At 48.3% G+C, this 16,861-nt stretch overlaps 1 protein-coding gene across 3 annotated transcripts; it reads left to right on the plus strand.

Annotated features, from left to right (window-relative positions):
- Positions 1–3,203: 3,203 nt before the first annotated feature.
- On the plus strand, positions 3,204–5,339 carry LOC122119378 (endogenous retrovirus group K member 5 Gag polyprotein-like). 3 transcript variants are annotated; one of them, XM_042693447.1, is made up of 3 exons: positions 3,204–4,166; positions 4,245–4,325; positions 5,006–5,339. In XM_042693447.1, exons 1-3 carry the CDS (start codon positions 4,036–4,038, stop codon positions 5,139–5,141), a joined length of 348 nt encoding a protein of 115 aa, XP_042549381.1. In that variant the 5' UTR covers positions 3,204–4,035; the 3' UTR covers positions 5,142–5,339. The 3 variants fall into 3 exon arrangements, 2 of the variants coding, with proteins under 2 accessions (XP_042549381.1, XP_042549380.1); XR_006149552.1 differs by having other exon boundaries at positions 3,204–4,325; XM_042693446.1 differs by having other exon boundaries at positions 4,245–5,339.
- The last annotated feature ends 11,522 nt before the right edge of the window (positions 5,340–16,861 follow it).

Below are 16,861 nucleotides of genomic sequence, written 5' to 3' on the forward strand. Positions count from 1 at the left end.
AGTCAGGTAAAGAGTACATTTCTTTTTGGACAGTCACCTCTCAAATTAACTTTTTAAAACACAGAAAGCAGTCATTAGAACTGCTCTTATGTACTTGTTACTAGTTCTATCATCATACATTCCTGAGGTCAGTTTTTGTTGGTTTCTGTTGGTTTTATTTTGTTTGTGTTTGTGCCAGTTTTGGGGCTTGGACTCTGGGCTTTATGCTCTTGCTTGGATTTTTTTTTTTAACCTGAGGGCTGGAACTCTACCCCTTGAATTACACCTTCACTTCTGGCTTTTGGCTGGTTAACTAGAGATAAGAATCTCTTAGATTTGGATTCTTAGGCTAGTTTCAAATCTCAATACTTCAGGTCTCAGCCTCCTGAGGTAGGATTACAGGACTGAGCCACCAGTGGCTGGAAGGTGACTTTTGATGCTATGATTTCCTCTTCCCCATGGGGCATAGCCTCCTGTTTATACATGTGTTGGCCAGTGGGTGCCAGGGATACAACACATTTATTTTTCTGGGGGCAAAATACCTTTGTATTCCTACGCACATTCATGAGCTTTGTTATGGATGCAGTTAAAGTACTTGAAAACAGTTTGACCCTTTGAGGACTTATTTTCAGGGTTGGTTAGATGGGACTAAGGTGGTGCTCAATCTAAGACTAGTTATTGCTCAATACCAAGGCAATATCTTTGGTGCCAGAAAACTTTCAGTTACTGTAGCAAATACATAAGGTGATCAGCTTACGAAGAGAAAAGCTTTATATTGGGTGGAAGCTTGGGAGCTTCTGTCTGTAGTAGGTTGGTCTCATTGTTTTGAGCCTGTGGTGAGCAGTCCATGGCGGGGCAAAGCTGCTTACCCCATCATAGGACAGGGAAGATGGGGGGGGGGTATTCCTGGGGACCCAAAGACCTCCCAGTGGAACCTGCCCTTTAAAGCTTCCACTACCTCCCAATATTGCCAAGCTGGAGCCAAACGTCTCCCACTTAGACCTCTATCCAAAGCACATGAACACCCCAAGACGCTGGTATGGCTTTCTTGATCTCTGACACTAATTCCAACCCAGTGGCAAGAGGTCTTCCTCCCTCTGGCTTTCTGTACTTCCTTCCTGGACCTCAAGTACTTTCCTCGCCCATACAGGCTGACTGCCACATGGTTGAACAACACAGCAGGGCCCTCAGAGTTCTCTGAGTGAGGCTGTCTCCCTCAGATTCTTCTTTCTGTACATTGCAGCAGAGTTCAGCCCCTGATGTTCAGCGCTGTCTCCTCAACTCAGGAAATCTGCCAGTCTCCTCCCTGACCCCCTCTAATGCAGTGTATTTGAAACCGGCATAGTCACGGGGCTCATTCATTTGATTCCCATCTATCTGGGAGACTCATTTCTTGACGTTTCTTGTCTAGTTTTATTCATTGTGTCAAATGGAAAGGAAAATTGAGCCATTATAGCAACTTGGCTAGACATGGGAAGTTCATTCTCTAACTAATGAATACCCCCTCCTACAGGTAGCCTTCCTTAAGAACCCTATGAAGCACCACCCTCCCACAAATTCCAATGATTCCTCTGTCCTGGAGTTTTTTGGTTTGGGTTTATTATTTTCCTTTTGGGTTTGTTGTTGTTGTTTGTTTGTTTCTTTGTTTTGGTACGGGTACTAAAGCTTGAACTCAGGGCCTGGCACTGTTCCTTAGCTTTTTCATTCAAGGCTAACGCTCTACCACTTGAGTCACAACTCTACTTTTGGTTTTTTTGGTAGTTAATTGAAGATAAGAATCTCATAGACTTTTCTGCTCAGGCTGACTTCAAATCTTGATCTTTAGCTCTCAGCCTCCTAAGTAGCTAGGATGATAGATGTGAGCCCACAGTACCCAGCCTTGTCCTCGTTCTTATCTATGTGTACTGTTGCTGCTTGTTTATTTGCCCACCTCCTCACTAGACTACACACTGTAAGGTCCATTCCTGGACGGCGAACAGACCTCACCCAGTACCTGCGTTACCTAGGCAACTGGGATACCTGGAAGAGGTCACATCCGCATCCGCTGAGGTCACATCTTAACCTGATGTGGCCACACCTTTCTCCCACCTGATCCCACTTCCCTTTACCTGGACACACCCTTCCCCACCCCCTACCCTATATAAGGCCTAAACCGCGGCCAGACCGCCCTTTTTTTTTCCTTTTGCCAGCCGCGTGGAGTGCCAACCTTGCCTGGTCCCAGCAGGTCTACTGAATAAACCTACCCCTTACCTGAATACCACGTGCGTGGTGCAGTTCTTACTCGGCCACCTCTTTTTAAAAACCTAACATAAATGGTGCCGTGACTCGGATAAAGGGCTTAAAGTCAGGATAGCTGGATTCCCCTCTGTTTTTTTTCCTTTTCTTTTCTTTTTTTCGTTTTTTGTTTGTTTTCCCCTTTTTGCTCTGAGGAATACCCACAGTTCTGACGGCCTTTTATGAACCCGTCTATCTGCTGCGGACACAGTGCATCAATTCTATTGCTGGCCTCTGCATCTTCCTCCACACTTCTACATTTTGGTGAGTGACCTACTCTCTAAGGGTTCTCTGTCGTTCAGTCTCTTTCCAGATACCACGCCGGAGAACCTACTAGGCCTTTACTTGACTCTGGTTGCTCGTCACTTCTCTCTAGAGGGCTCGGTGGTAAGTTGGGACACCGCTTCCATTCAGTAAGCCCTCCTTCACTCACTAAATTTTCCTCTTAAGTTTTTCTCTTTTACATTTCCAATGGGTTGTTGTAAGTCACGCCCAAAGGAGGAAACTCCATTGAAATGCCTCCTGCGTTCCCTGGATGTCTTGTCTATTGACTGCATCAACAAGAAACAACTGATTTATTATTGCACTCAAGTTTGGCCACAGTACCAACTGGATAATCGTTCTCGATGGCCCAAAGACGGGACTTTTGACTACGTCATTCTCAGAGATTTAGACGATTTTTGCCGTCGTAATGGTAAATGGTCTGAGGTCATTCATATTCAGCCATTCTTTGCTCTCCGGGACAACCCTGCCCTATGCCAATCATGCCCGGCCTTTCCACTCCTCCTGGCACGTGGAGAACCCAGCTCTGATAGCGCAGGGCCCCATCCGGAGCCTGATGTGGCTGACCCTCTTTTTGACTCTGCCCCTCTTCCTGCTGAGCATCTGGTGCCTTCCCCACCTTCTTCACTCTCCTCTCCTTCACCCTCTCTCTCTTCCCCCCCCTGCAGCTCACACCCGGTCTCGCACTGGTGGCACACAACCTCCACCAGACCCCATGTGCCCTTTGCGAGAGGTGGCAGGGGCTGAAGGTGTAATTAGGGTGCATGCGCCATTCTCAATGTTTGATATTGCTCAGATTGAGAAGAGGCTGGGATCTTATGCCCAAGATTCTAATAATTATGTTAAGCAGTTTAAGAACCTGGCTCAGACCTATGACCTTACTTGGCAGGACATATATCTAATACTATCCTCTACCCTTACTGCTGAGGAAAAAGAAAGGGTGTGGACTGCAGCCCAGGCACATGCCGATGAAGCTCACCGCCTAGATATTAACTTTCCAGTGGGAGCAACAGCTGTGCCTAGGGAAGAGCCCAATTGGAATTATCAACATAATGCTCCTGGGCGGGAAAGCAGAAATAGGATGATAACTTGCTTAGTGGCTGGCCTTCAAAAGGCAGCCTATCTCCCTGTTAATTATGACAAATTAAACCACATTACTCAAAGGCCCAATGAAAACCCGGCAGAATTTCTTGAGCGCCTTACAGTAGCGCTCCAGCGCTATACAAGGCTGGACCCAGAGTCACCAGAGGCTAAGGTGGTTCTCAATACGCATTTTATTGCCCAATCAGCCCCTGATATTAGGAAAAAGTTAAAAAAGGCTGAGAACGGTCCTCAGACCCCTCAACGAGATCTGGTGAGTATGGCATTTAAAGTTTTCAATAATCGAGAGGAACAGGAGATTGCCGATAAGACTGCCCGTGAGAGGGAGAACTATCAAATCCTGGCTGCTGCCATCCGGCCTCCTCTGAGGAGAGGCACCCAACATACACCACCTGGAGCATGCTTCAAGTGTGGGCAAGAGGGCCACTGGGCGAAATTCTGTCCCTCACCACGACCTCCACCTGGACCCTGCCCAAGGTGTGGGCAGCAAGGACATTGGGGAGTCGATTGCCCCTCCTCACCTCCACAAGGTAGGCCAGCCCCTCCCCCACCCCGCCCACCCAGGCAGGCGGAGCCAGACAGGTCGGAGATTTTCTGCTTGGCTACAGAATGAAGGTGCCCAGGGCCACCTGCTCCCAACAACCAGACCATCACAATGACGGAGCCCAGGGTGTGTTTCTATGTAGCCGGTAAGTTAATATCTTTTCTCTTGGATACGGGAGCGACTTACTCGGTGCTATGTCAATATACAGGCAAGACTTTTCCCTCCCAGATCTCGGTGGTGGGTGTAGATGGCCTACCTACCTGTCCCCCAACTACAGGACCAGTATCATGTAAAATAGAAGACTTTCCCTTTTCACACTCCTTCCTAATCCTACCTCACTGTCCTACCCCACTCCTAGGAAGGGACTTGCTCTCTAAATTTCAAGTCTCCCTTTCATTCCATATCCCCAAACAGCCTACACCTGTTCTACTTTTATCTTTAGATGAACCTCCACCTGTAACTTCCCAACTAGATCCTTTCCCTTTACCTCCAGATCTTGTCAACCCTCTTATCTGGGATACTTCCACTCCTACTATGGCTAGACACCATACTCCTGTCCTGATTAAACTTAAAAACCCTACCCATTTTCCTGGTACTTCCCAATACCCCATTTCCCTTAGGCACAGGCAAGGTTTAAAACCCATCATCCTTCGCCTTATTAAACAAGGACTTCTCAGACCCACTAACTCCCCCTTTAACACCCCTATCCTGCCAGTAGTTAAACCTGATGGGACCTACCGCCTAGTCCAGGACCTGCGCACTATTAATGCTGCAGTCCTTCCCATTCATCCTGTTGTGCCTAACCCATATACCCTCCTTTCACAGATACCTCCTGGTACCACCCACTTCTCAGTGCTGGACCTCAAGGATGCATTCTTCACAATCCCCCTGCATCCCGACTGCCAAGATTTCTTTGCTTTTACTTGGGTGGACCCAGACACTTCAAGGGCACAACAGCTGACCTGGACGGTCCTCCCTCAAGGGTTCCGAGACAGTCCCCATTTCTTTGGACAGGCTTTAGCAAAGGATCTCCTCTCTCTTCAGGTGTCTCCTAGCATTGTTCTCCAGTATGTGGATGATCTTTTGCTTTGCAGCCCTTCCTTTGAGTTGGCTCGCCAACATACAGCTGACCTCCTCAACTTCCTGTTGACAAAAGGATATAGAGTCTCTCCTTCAAAGGCCCAGATAGCGAAGTCAGAGCAGGTAGCGGTCATCCACTGCAGAGGACACCAGACAGGATTGGATGCCATTACAGTCGGCAATTCAAAAGCAGACCGGGAGGCAAAGCTAGCAGCCCAGAGACAACTCCAGGGACAACTTCCAGCTCCCTTGCTACTGGTATTGCCTTCAATTCAACCCTCTTATACCCCACAGGAGCTCGAGGAACTTACGCACCAGGGAGCCTCCCAGGAAGCACAGGGATGGTGGTCCCTGGAAGGACGAGTTGTTCTTCCCGAGGCACAAGCAGACAGCTTTCTTTCCCAGGTTCACCAGGCGCTGCACATTGGATACAAGCCTCTCTCCCACCTTCTTAAACCTTTAATCCATTGCCCTAGCCTAACTACTCGACTAAAGGCTATTACCCAAGCCTGCCCCACATGTTCTCTTACCTCCTCACAGGGTGGTCTCCGACCAGCTGCATTCCCCACACACCAAGCACGGGGACATACCCCAGGGGAAGACTGGCAGATAGACTTCACTCACATGCCCAGATGTAAGTGGCTGAAATACCTTCTAACTATGGTTGATACCTTTTCAGGATGGATTGAAGCCTATCCCACAACGTTGGAGACTGCTGACACTGTTGCCTCTGTCCTTATTAAAGAAATTATTCCTAGGTTTGGCTTACCCAGGTCACTTCAGTCTGACAATGGACCTGCTTTCATCTCCAAAGTGACCCAACAGGTGGCATCCTCTCTAAACATCCAGTGGAATCTTCACATTCCTTATAGACCTCAGTCTTCTGGAAAGGTTGAAAGAGCTAATGCGCTCCTCAAAACACAACTTACTAAACTTTCTCTAGAGCTCCAGAAATCCTGGCCAGAACTGTTACCCCTGGCGCTCACCCGCTTACGTGTTTCTCCCCGCAGCCCTACTTTCCTCAGCCCCTTTGAGTTAATGTATGGAAGACCTTTTCTCCTAGGTAATTTCCCTACTGACAATGCCAAGACTCCACTAATAGACTACCTTCCTGTCCCAACCTTTCTTAGGCACATGCTGCGCCAACATGCTGACCAGTGTCTCCCTCAGCCTCATCAAGGCCCCTTTCCCACTCCCCCAATTTTGCCTGGTGATCAAGTGTTTCTCAAGACCCTTAATCCATCTGGTTTACACCCTAAGTGGACAGGCCCTCACCAGGTTCTGCTGACAACCCCCACCGCAGTCAAGCTCAATGGACAGCCCCAGTGGATTCACCTGTCAAGAATAAAAAGGGCTCCTGTTCCTGCCCCTTCTATACCAACCCTGACCTCCAGGTACACCTGTTCCCCCCTCGGGCCTACCAAGGTAAGGCTGTCTCGCATCCCTGAAGATCCGGGTGAGTAAAACTGAGCTAACTGCTCTCCTCCCCAAAGACCTCACTATCTCATCCCTTAGGACACCTCCAAGCCATGGACATCCAATCTTTTCTTTCCAGTAATATATTTGCTTTTCATCTTTGTTCAGCCCCCTGCCTGAGAAGACTTCCTCCAGACTTCATCTAAGAGACTCGCTTCTTGCAGACATCATGGAACTGGCAGACCTGGAAGCAGTCACCTTCTACTAGGTCACCCCTCTTCCTCCCCCCCCCCTTTCCTTTTTCAGCCATGCTTCTCCACCATGCTGGGTGGGGGCAACAGTTCAGTCAAATTAACTTCTTTTCCTGCCTGAATAGTGCATGGTGTTCTTTTCATCAGCTAATTTCCTAACCACCCTTTTTTGTGAACTGAACTGCCTTGACACCATGCGAGATTTTTCACCGATACCATTTCTGGCCTTCACATCCACGTCCACACCACTTCTCTACTCTGGTGAGTGAAACTACTCTACGGCTCTCTGTTGCTCAGTCTCTGTCCAGACGTGGCGCCACGCCAGAGAGCTCCTACGGCCTTTAGCTGAAAGGCCGGTCACCTCTGAAGCCGAGGACGCTTGGCTTTGGGGGCTTGGCCATTTCTCTCTAGAGGGCTCTGGGGGAAGTCGGGACGCCGCTTCTGCCTGGTAAGCTCTCCTTCACTCACCAGACTGACTCTACAACTTTTTGGCTTGTGCCCTGAAGAGTGCGACGCAGGCTGGGTCCCGGGGACCCCCCTCTAGGTTCCCTCTCAAAGGCTAGCCATTCTAGGTTTAAAAAAAAAAAAAAAAAAAAAAAAAATTGTCAGAGTTCCTATTTGTTCAGGTTTCCGTCAATGCCTCATAAAACTTCTCCAGACTTCGTCCAAGAGACTTGCCTCCTCCAGACTTCATCGAGGGACTCAACACCCAAGTGACAGCTGCAGCCTGCTGCCTTCTCCCAGCATGGACCACATCCCAGCCTTTTACCCCTACGACGCCCTTTGCCAGCAGGAAGTAGCCAGAGAGAGTCTTCGCCCTTTTTCATAATTATCAAAAGGCTGGAATGTAAGGTCCATTCCTGGACGGCGAACAGACCTCACCCAGTACCTGCGTTACCTAGGCAACTGGGATACCTGGAAGAGGTCACATCCGCATCCGCTGAGGTCACATCTTAACCTGATGTGGCCACACCTTTCTCCCACCTGATCCCACTTCCCTTTACCTGGACACACCCTTCCCCACCCCCTACCCTATATAAGGCCTAAACCGCGGCCAGACCGCCCTTTTTTTTTCCTTTTGCCAGCCGCGTGGAGTGCCAACCTTGCCTGGTCCCAGCAGGTCTACTGAATAAACCTACCCCTTACCTGAATACCACGTGCGTGGTGCAGTTCTTACTCGGCCACCTCTTTTTAAAAACCTAACACACACAAGGGTCTGTGTCTTGCTCACTAGATTCTGTCTGGCACACAGTAGGCATCTGATTAATGTTGACCATTTTGAGTATCTTTTACTCAAGAAAACTAAAACAACATTCTCAAGGATTCCTGCTTTAGTCCAGTCAGATACTGGGAACACAGAAGCTTCATCTAGAAAAGTATGACTGGGAAGTTTCCAGGGTCTAGGAGAGGGGACACCATGCTAACACATCAATTGGTCTCTCTCAAGTCACAGCTCACATTAGCCAGCCAAGCTACATGGACTAGGGAGCATTCAGATAGGAGAGCTGTAAGCAGAACCAGGAAGGGAAGGAAATCAAGGCAAGCAGGAAGCCAGATCTCAGCATGACAAGCTATGGATAATACAGCCTATAATCTCCCCCTCCCCCAACCTTGGGTCCCCTCCATCATACAAGATCCTGGAAAAGGCCCCCAACCAAGGCGTTTTTGAGAGTGAAGCAAGTTTCTAAAATGTTCAAGCCTTCAAATGATATTCTGGTCTATACTTGGTGAGGGGAAAAAAACTCTTTCAAAGAATGAAAAGGCTTCCCCACCTTCCCCTTCCTTTCTTTTCAATGATGGCATTTCCATAAGAGGAGCCGCTTGATGGGCCTGTTCCCTTTAAATTATTTTCTAACAATCCAGGCAGTCACACATGATGGCTGCCTCTCCTTGGCTCACCTTTCCTTTCAATTACTTTGGTTCCTCAGCTGAACAATGGCCGAGTGGCAGCCCCTCCTGCCTGGGACTGCTGTAACTCGGTGCCTCTGCGGCCAGGTGCCCAGGCTGGACTCCGGCTTTGTTCCCCTGGCCAGACGGACGGGACTTTCATCTTTCCGTCTCCCCTTTCTGTGCCATTTAAACTTTAACCTGGTAGTAACTTTGCCCGCCTTGATTCCCAATTCAAAGGCTGGTAGATGAAAAGCCCTCCCCTTGGATGTAGCTTGAAAACTTCACCCTCAGTCTCTCTCTGTCTTTGAACTGCCTTGGAGCCTTTTTGCCCAGACTGTTTCATTCTCCCTGGGCCTCTAGCTTTCAGGCCTGGGGGCTTAGCAAAGGCAATAATGGGGGCTTCCAGTTGGGGCCCTGCAGGACTCCAAGTGCTCCAGGTGGTAACTCCCAGGTCCTTACACACATGCACCATCCCACCCCAGACCGAGGTGCCTGGATCTCTCATGACACCATCTCTGGCCTTTAGGATACATCCCCTGCCTCCATCCAGCCCTCCCCAATCTCAGCTTCCCTTCACAAGCCCCAGACCCACAGCAACTTCAAGGCTTCTAGCCCCAGGTGGGTCTTCCAGAAACTTTTTCCTTTTCAATGCCAGGCAGGCCGCTCGCTGCTCTCAGATGTCGGGCAGGGTACAATGAGAGAATTCTGAAATCACAGAAAAATTCAGGTAGTCAAGAGACCAAATGGGACAGTGGGGGAAAATGAACTACAGAGAAGGTTAGAGGTAAGCCCCAAAGCAGATTCAACTTTTTCTCCATCCTCCAAGCAGGCCTGGCGCTGCCAAAGTGGGTAGCGTCTCGGGTCAATATCTTATGTGGTCCTCTTTGTTTGATACTCAGGGTTTTGTTGTTTGACAACCAAGACAAGTCTGAGCATCACCATTGTCTCTGCTGCTGTCAGAGCTAAAGAACATTGATGCGGGTTGAATGGTGGCCCTGACAAAGAAATGTCTGTGTCCTAACTCTGGAAAATTATGGACATGGCCTGCTCTGGAAAGGAATGAGGGAAAGAAAGGGGAACTGGGGAACTATCAGGTAGCTAGGAATAAAAAGTGGTGGACCTAACATGTGGTAAATAATATGTGGCCTCTCATGGTATGCCTTGAGTTCCTGCTCAAGTGCTTCTTCCCATAATTCTGTGTGTTTCCACCAAACATTTGTTCTTCCCATAATGTCCTGGGTGCTTACTCAAGCCACAAAAAGAGCCAGGGCGGTACATACACAAACCATGCAGCAATCAGCACAAAGCCCAAGGATGAGATATGGGAGGAGGCCACATGATTAAAAAAACAACCACCCTCTGAGATTACTCCTTTGGGCTCCTTTTTGGGTCCCTCTCCAGATGGAGAGACTCCATACTTCCTTCCATGGTTTCCTTTCACTTTCAAATAAATGTGTGCTGTTTACTGTAAACATTTTTCCTGCCTTTTAATTCTTTAATAGTCAGAGAGATAATCCATACACTTAGACAGCATGAATAGATCTCTGCTGATGGAATCGAGTTAAGGATCTTGAAATGAAACAATCACTCTGGATTTTCCAGAGGGGCCCTTGATCCAAAGAAAAGTGTCCTTATAAGAGACACAAAGAAAAGACACGAAGAAAAGAGAGGCAATGGGACCACAGCAGCAGAGACTGGAGTGAGAGGGCTGCAAGCTAGGTGATACCTGCAAGCAAAGAAGCTAGGAATGCAGGGACTGACTGTTCCCAAAGGGTCGTCAGTGACAAAAGAAGTTTCTGTTGGTTGAGGCCCCTGAACTTGTAGTAATTTAGCTTCTGGAAATTAATGTCAGTATGCCAACACAGGGAGGGGAATTTCAAGAGTAGTATTGCTCCTCACCAGAGCCTGGCACATGGGCGATGGCCAGCACCTCCCCAGCCTCAAAGGATGGGCACCCATAGATCTCAGCCAATCACAGTTGTCACATGACAATCAATGATTGGCTTACAGTGGACCATGTGACCTTATACTAACCAATGAGATGAAGAGGAGGGGAAATCAGGCTGAGAGGCTTTCCCCCTTGGATCTCTAGACCCAGGAGCCTTAATGGCTGCCCAAGGGTAGAGGGTAGAGAGAGGTCAAGGGCCTGCAGAAGGTGAGTTAGAAACAGATAACAATGAAAGCTGAATTCCCACAGCTTCATCTCAACTACAAACTGTCCACCAACCTAGAATATGGGGATACACTTCCCAAAGGTGAAATTCGGCAGACAGGACCCTGGGGGCTTGAGTAGGAATTCTGTTTCCCAAAGGAAACAGGTTGTAACTGGATGTTAAGGGCCAGAGGGAGAGCCAGGGCCACCAGTGTTCCAATAGCCTGATGTTTAGGAGTAGAATGCCTTCTAAAGGAAGAGCCAGGCAGAGCAGCCTAGCTTCCCACAGAGGTCTGTGCCTGTGTTGGAGAGGATGGGGGATTCTCGATTCTGGCATGTAGATTTCCTTCCTGACCACACCTTCTACATTCATGTTCCAGATCCTTGGAATAAGCAAGAACTGTTGGGTGTCAGGGACCATGAAACACACAGCAGCAGAGATGAGAGACTAGAGTTTTCCCTGCTGTCACTTAGAGCAGGGAAGGCCCCCAAATTGTGGGGAGATTTTGGCAGCTTGAGAGTGTCCACCCACCTACACTTGGGGCAGTGTTCACTCTCAGGCAGCTTCAAGATCAGCAGAAGGGATGCTACTGATGTAGCCCTACCCGGAGGTCCCAATGTGTTCAGCAGATGCTGTGGTGCCTAAAGCAGATGCACAATCCATGGAGGTGCTGAGAGCTGAGGACCAGCCTCCGGAGGCAGGGGCAGCGTGCCTCCAGCAGCTTAAGTAGCAGTTCTATTTGAAGACTGACCAGGCAGAATAGAGTCTTCAGTGTACCATTTGGTAAACTAACAAATATGTTTTGTGACATCCCAAAATAATAAGGGGACATTTAGAGGCAGTTACTCGGAGTCTCACAATATTGAGTCATTGCAAGAGCCATGTAAATACATCATTCCTGTTGATGCCCCTTTGGCTTAGGCTGTCCAGTCTTGGTAGATGCAGGTCACATCAACAGCGTCATTGATACAGGCCAAAGTCACTTCCATCCTGGTGCACCTTGAAATCACCTGGAGGCCTATCAGAGATACCTATGCCCAGAGGTGTCATTGCCAGCAATGACAGCAGCCAGCAGGATCCATCTGCTTCCTATGGTCTAAAGCTTCCCAAGCGATGCCAATGCATAGCCAGTGCCCTCCACCCACTGTGGCAGAAGGGAAGACAGAACACCAACCCCCTTCCCACCTCAGTTTCCCCGGATCCAATGAGAGAAGCTGGTATCAATCCGTTGCTTCCTAGCTCTGCTGGGTGACATAATAGACTCTGAGCTGTGGATCCAGGACAAGGAAGAAGGCAGAAGGGCAGAAATGTCTGCAATAGTCCCTTTCTCCCACCCTATCATAACCACTGCCCACTCCTGCTCCTTGCCAAGACTGAGGCTTCTGCAGTACCATGCCCAGGGGAGGGGGGGAGGCACTGAGTGGGAGGCAGGAATCACCCTGCAGCTCAGCTACAGCTAATGGGCTGGCAGTTGTTAGACAGAGGACAGGCCTTCTTGTGATACCATCTAAACTCCATTTAACTCATCATTTAAATTTACTGACAGATGCAGACTTCGCTCAATGAGAGGAGGTTGCGCTCTTATTTCAGGGAGGATGACCTTCCTGGGAGCCGTGGGCCCTGTAGTGGCCATGTGTGAGCAATGATTACAGGTAAGATGGAGGGTGGATATCCTGCTAAAGTGTAGGTGCCCTTCGCTGTCCTGTATCCTCCCATCACCAAGCACTGTAGCAGCCCCAGGTCTAGTAGCTGAGAAGGCTCCGGTCCCAGGCAGTGATGGTGACGTCCATCCCCAGAGGAAAGCCCATCCTCTACCCTCATTCATGCTCAGGGAGGGACCTATCTGCTCCCACCCTCCAGGCACCTGTTTCCTGGAACATGGCTTGCAGCTGAAAACCTGCTCAGAGCTTTAAGAAGAGCACGTCACAAGCTTCAGGGGGTCTCTCTGCTGAGGAGCACCCACTCTCCCCTCAGGGCCAGGTCTCTATCATACAGCAAGGGCCTTTACTTGGGTGACCAAGTGTCAGTTTGAGTAGGTAGCCATGGTTAGGGGAAGAATGTGGCCATACCTTTTGGGACCTGACCAAAGCCACCCCAATATCTCCCATGCTCCCCACCCCACAGGTCTCCAACCCCAAGTTCTCCCGAACTGAAGAGCCTTCAGAGAGGAGACCTGATAGATATCCTTTTCCTGTCCCTGGCCAGAAGGGCCCCCAAGGCTCTTCACCACAAGGAGAAGGGAAGTCCAAATGGCGAATTAGCTATTCCACGTCCAGGTGATGGGGACGGGGGGGGGGTAGGGGGGAGGACATGGGCTCTGGAAGGGTGGGCTGCCATAGGCACAACTGATCATGAGGTGTAAACTCAGGGAATGGGCCCAGAAGAGGCCGAACAGAGACTAAGGGTGAGTATATCCCCTTTCCGTAATTAAAAAGCTGTGTTAATCAACTTTCTAGTGCCTTGACAAGTAGCTGAAATGACCAACTTGTAAGAGGAATAGGTTTTATTCTGGCTCACAGTTTCAGATGTTTCCATCCATGGTCTCTTGGCTATGTTGCTTTGGGTCTTTGGTAGCAGAGTACAGAAAGCCCATTCACTTCATAGCACTAAAAAAGCAATGAGAAAGACAGGAAGAAAATGAATTCCTATTATCCTTCTCAAGGTCACACCCCAATGACCTAACTTCCTTCCACCAGGCTCCACCTCCTGAAGGCTCCATAGCCTCTTGATAGCACTGTGGGCTGGAGACTAAGCCTTCAGTACTCAGGCCTTTGGAGGTATTTATGATCCAAATTACAGCAAGCTTCTTACACTTGAAGATGGAGCCTCAGCACCAGGAAGCAGCCCAGAAGCCTGGGCACCTGAAACCACTAAACTTTTTCCTCCGATTATCTCTTCCCTTTACTAGAGGCCATGGAGATAGATCTCTTGTCTTCCTTAATTCTATACTCCCAACACCTAGCACATAATTAATAACCTATAACTGAGTTAAATAATGAGCAGGCGACTTGTCTGAAACTCATTGTGCAAGCACAATGAGTACCCAGGCAGGGTGAGTTTTCCACAACAAACACCTCCCGAGGCCATCCCACCCTTACTTTCTGTGAGCTCAAGGATTACTAACTAATCCTAATATATTTGCCCAAGCAAAACCTAATTAGGAAGGTAAATCTGAGAGGGGGAGAGAGAGACAGACAGACAGAGAGAGAAGGGAGAGAGAGACAAACAGGGAGAGAGGGAGAGGGAGAGAGGAGAGAGGTAAACCACTATGAAACCCAAGGATGTGTCTCAAACTTGTGGAACCCAAGGGAAGCTTCCTGGCTCTTCAATAACTCTCTCAGCTCAATAAGGAGACAAGTCCCTTCTACCTAACAGTCAAAGCCAAAGGAGGGACTTGAATTTAGAGTCTATCATGAAGAGCCTTGGAGGCTTTTGTACTTATCTTGTTTCCAGAACCTTGAAACTCAGATGCACCAGACAGTCCAGCAAATGGTTAAGTATTTAGTGCAAGAGAATAGTTTCATGAAGCTTGAGGAAAAAAAAGACAATCCAAATGCCAGTGGCTCATGACTGTAATCCTAGCCTCTCAGGAGACTGAGATCTAAGAATCGTGGTTTGAAGCCAGCTCAGTGGACAAATCTGTGCAACTTTTATCTCCAGTTTACCAATAAAAAGCAGAAATGGAGTTTGGCTCAAGTGGCAGAGTCATCCTTGAGCAGAAAAGCCTAGTGAGAATGCGACACCCTGAGCTCAAGTCCCAATACCTAAACAAACAAGAAAAGGAAAAGAGAAGATGGCAAATGTGTGTATCTTCACATTCATAGTCATACCTATGCAGAATATATGGTTTGTATAACTGAAAAATCAGAGAGTGAATAGGACTGCCACAATATGGCTAGTTGAGCAAAAAAAAAAATTCTTTTCTTTCATCCTCCTCATATGTCACAGGCAGGATATCTACAAAAAAAAAGTCTGACAACAACCAGCCTCTATCCTTCCCACACCAAGGCCAGTGGCTGTGAAGGCCTATTTTCTAGTCACAAAGCAAAAGTCCTTAGATTCTTTGTGCTTGGACCTGATTGGCTTCTCTTTGACCAGTTGTACATTCATGAACCAATCATATCAGAGGGACTTAATACTCTGATTGGTCAGATCTTGGTCACATGTTCCACCCCTGAGGTGAGAGGTAGTATTCATCCCACCTGTTAGCTGCAAATGCAGGAGAATGTGTTTTCAAGAAAGATAAGCAAACAGAATACGTGTGATCCAATAAAGGAAAGTGAAGGAGATAACCACTATAAATCGGCATAATGAGAAGGAGAGAGCTGAAGTTCTATGGGTAGGGTAGACAAGAGCCTAGAGATGGAAGCAGAGCAGTGGGCCCTGAGTTGCTGGCTGGTTCCATACAAGAGTCCCATTCCCAGTCCACAGGTCACAGGGAGGAGGCCTTCTGGGCACCTGGCCTGAGGTACTCCCACGAAGCCCAGATGGTATTGTAGGGTCTTGAGGGGCTTAAGCTGATGGTTAAAAGAAATATCTGAAAATCCTCACTTCAGGGACACCAAAATGATGCAAACCTTATGTTCTAGTTCCAGAGAAATGATGAGATGCCAAGATGCAAAATAGAAGAGGAGGCAGCAGCAAGGCCAGCAGATGGACCAGTCACATGTACACTGGCTTCTCTGGGGCAAGGAGCTCCCCCAAGGCTTTCATTCTGAAAAGAATGAAACAGAATCTAGCTTCAGGGTGCTGGGGACTGGCTAATTCAAGGGACAGCCAAACATGGGGCACCTCTCAACAGATGGCCATCTAAGGGTCATTGTGATTCAGTGGTAATTTAGGGACTGTGAATAAGCCTCTAGTACGTGCAGTTCTGTGGGCTGCATCCTACATAATAAATGGAGATACGACATTTACATGGCCTCTGAACTTCAAACCAGGTCCTTCACTGCCATATCACAGAGGATATCTGCAGATCCATGCCAGGAGAGATGCCCTTTACTTCTTTGAGGATCTCCATTGCCATGCTTTGCCAACAGTAGCATTCAACCTTTGCATCTGTTGATAAATGACTGCACATGTTCCTCAGCAACACAACACGAAGTGAAGAGGGTTACCATTTTTTGAGCACAATATATCTCCAGGTTCTCTAAACTCCAGCTGGGTGCCAATGGCTTATATTTGTAATCTCAATTACTCAGGAGGCTGAAATCTGAGGATCATGGTTCAAAGCCAGCCCAGAAAGGAAAGCCCATGAGCCTCATCTCCAGTTAACCACCAAAAAGCCTGAAGTGAAGTCATTGCTAAAATGTAGAGTGCCAGCCTTTAGTGAAAAAGGGACAATGCTCAGGTCCTAAGTGCAAGCTCCAGTACCAACTCTCTCTCTCTCTCTCTCTCTCTCTCTCTCTCTCTCTCTCTCTCTCTCTCTCTCCCTCTCCCTCCCTCTCCCTCCCTCTCCCCCTCCCTCCCTCCCTTTCAATTCAGTTGTCACTGAACAATGACCATCATTTTCTGAGCTACTATAATACCCTCATGATGAAATGTAGGTAATTAAAAGAGATAGACTGCCCCCCTCTTTCTTTTGTGGAGTTTACACTGGGAATGTGTCATTATCTTCCTCCACAGATGAGGAAGCTGAGGCTGAGGGATTACAGAGCATGCTCATGGTTACACAGAAGGAATTGGGGATGCCAACCCACCAAACATATGCATTCAAATCTAAGTCTTGGATTCTAAGGCCAGACTAGCTAGCACATGCTGCATCACTAAGCAGGATAAAACCCAAATTCAATTGTCTGGACACTAGAAAGGAGTGACTAGTTCTTATTTGGGCTGAGGGAGGTAAAGGAAGTCCTGGAAATATAGAAGAGTTTTTTTTTAACATTAGGAAG

This window comes from Dipodomys spectabilis, unplaced genomic scaffold (assembly GCF_019054845.1).
Source record: "Dipodomys spectabilis isolate Male_0828 unplaced genomic scaffold, ASM1905484v1 ptg000165l, whole genome shotgun sequence".
Taxonomy (NCBI): domain Eukaryota; kingdom Metazoa; phylum Chordata; class Mammalia; order Rodentia; family Heteromyidae; genus Dipodomys; species Dipodomys spectabilis.

Excerpts from the sequence above, each read along its gene's own strand:
- LOC122119378 (XM_042693446.1), top strand. The coding sequence starts at position 3,251 with ATGTGCCCTTTGCGAGAGGTGGCAGGGGCTGAAGGTGTAATTAGGGTG.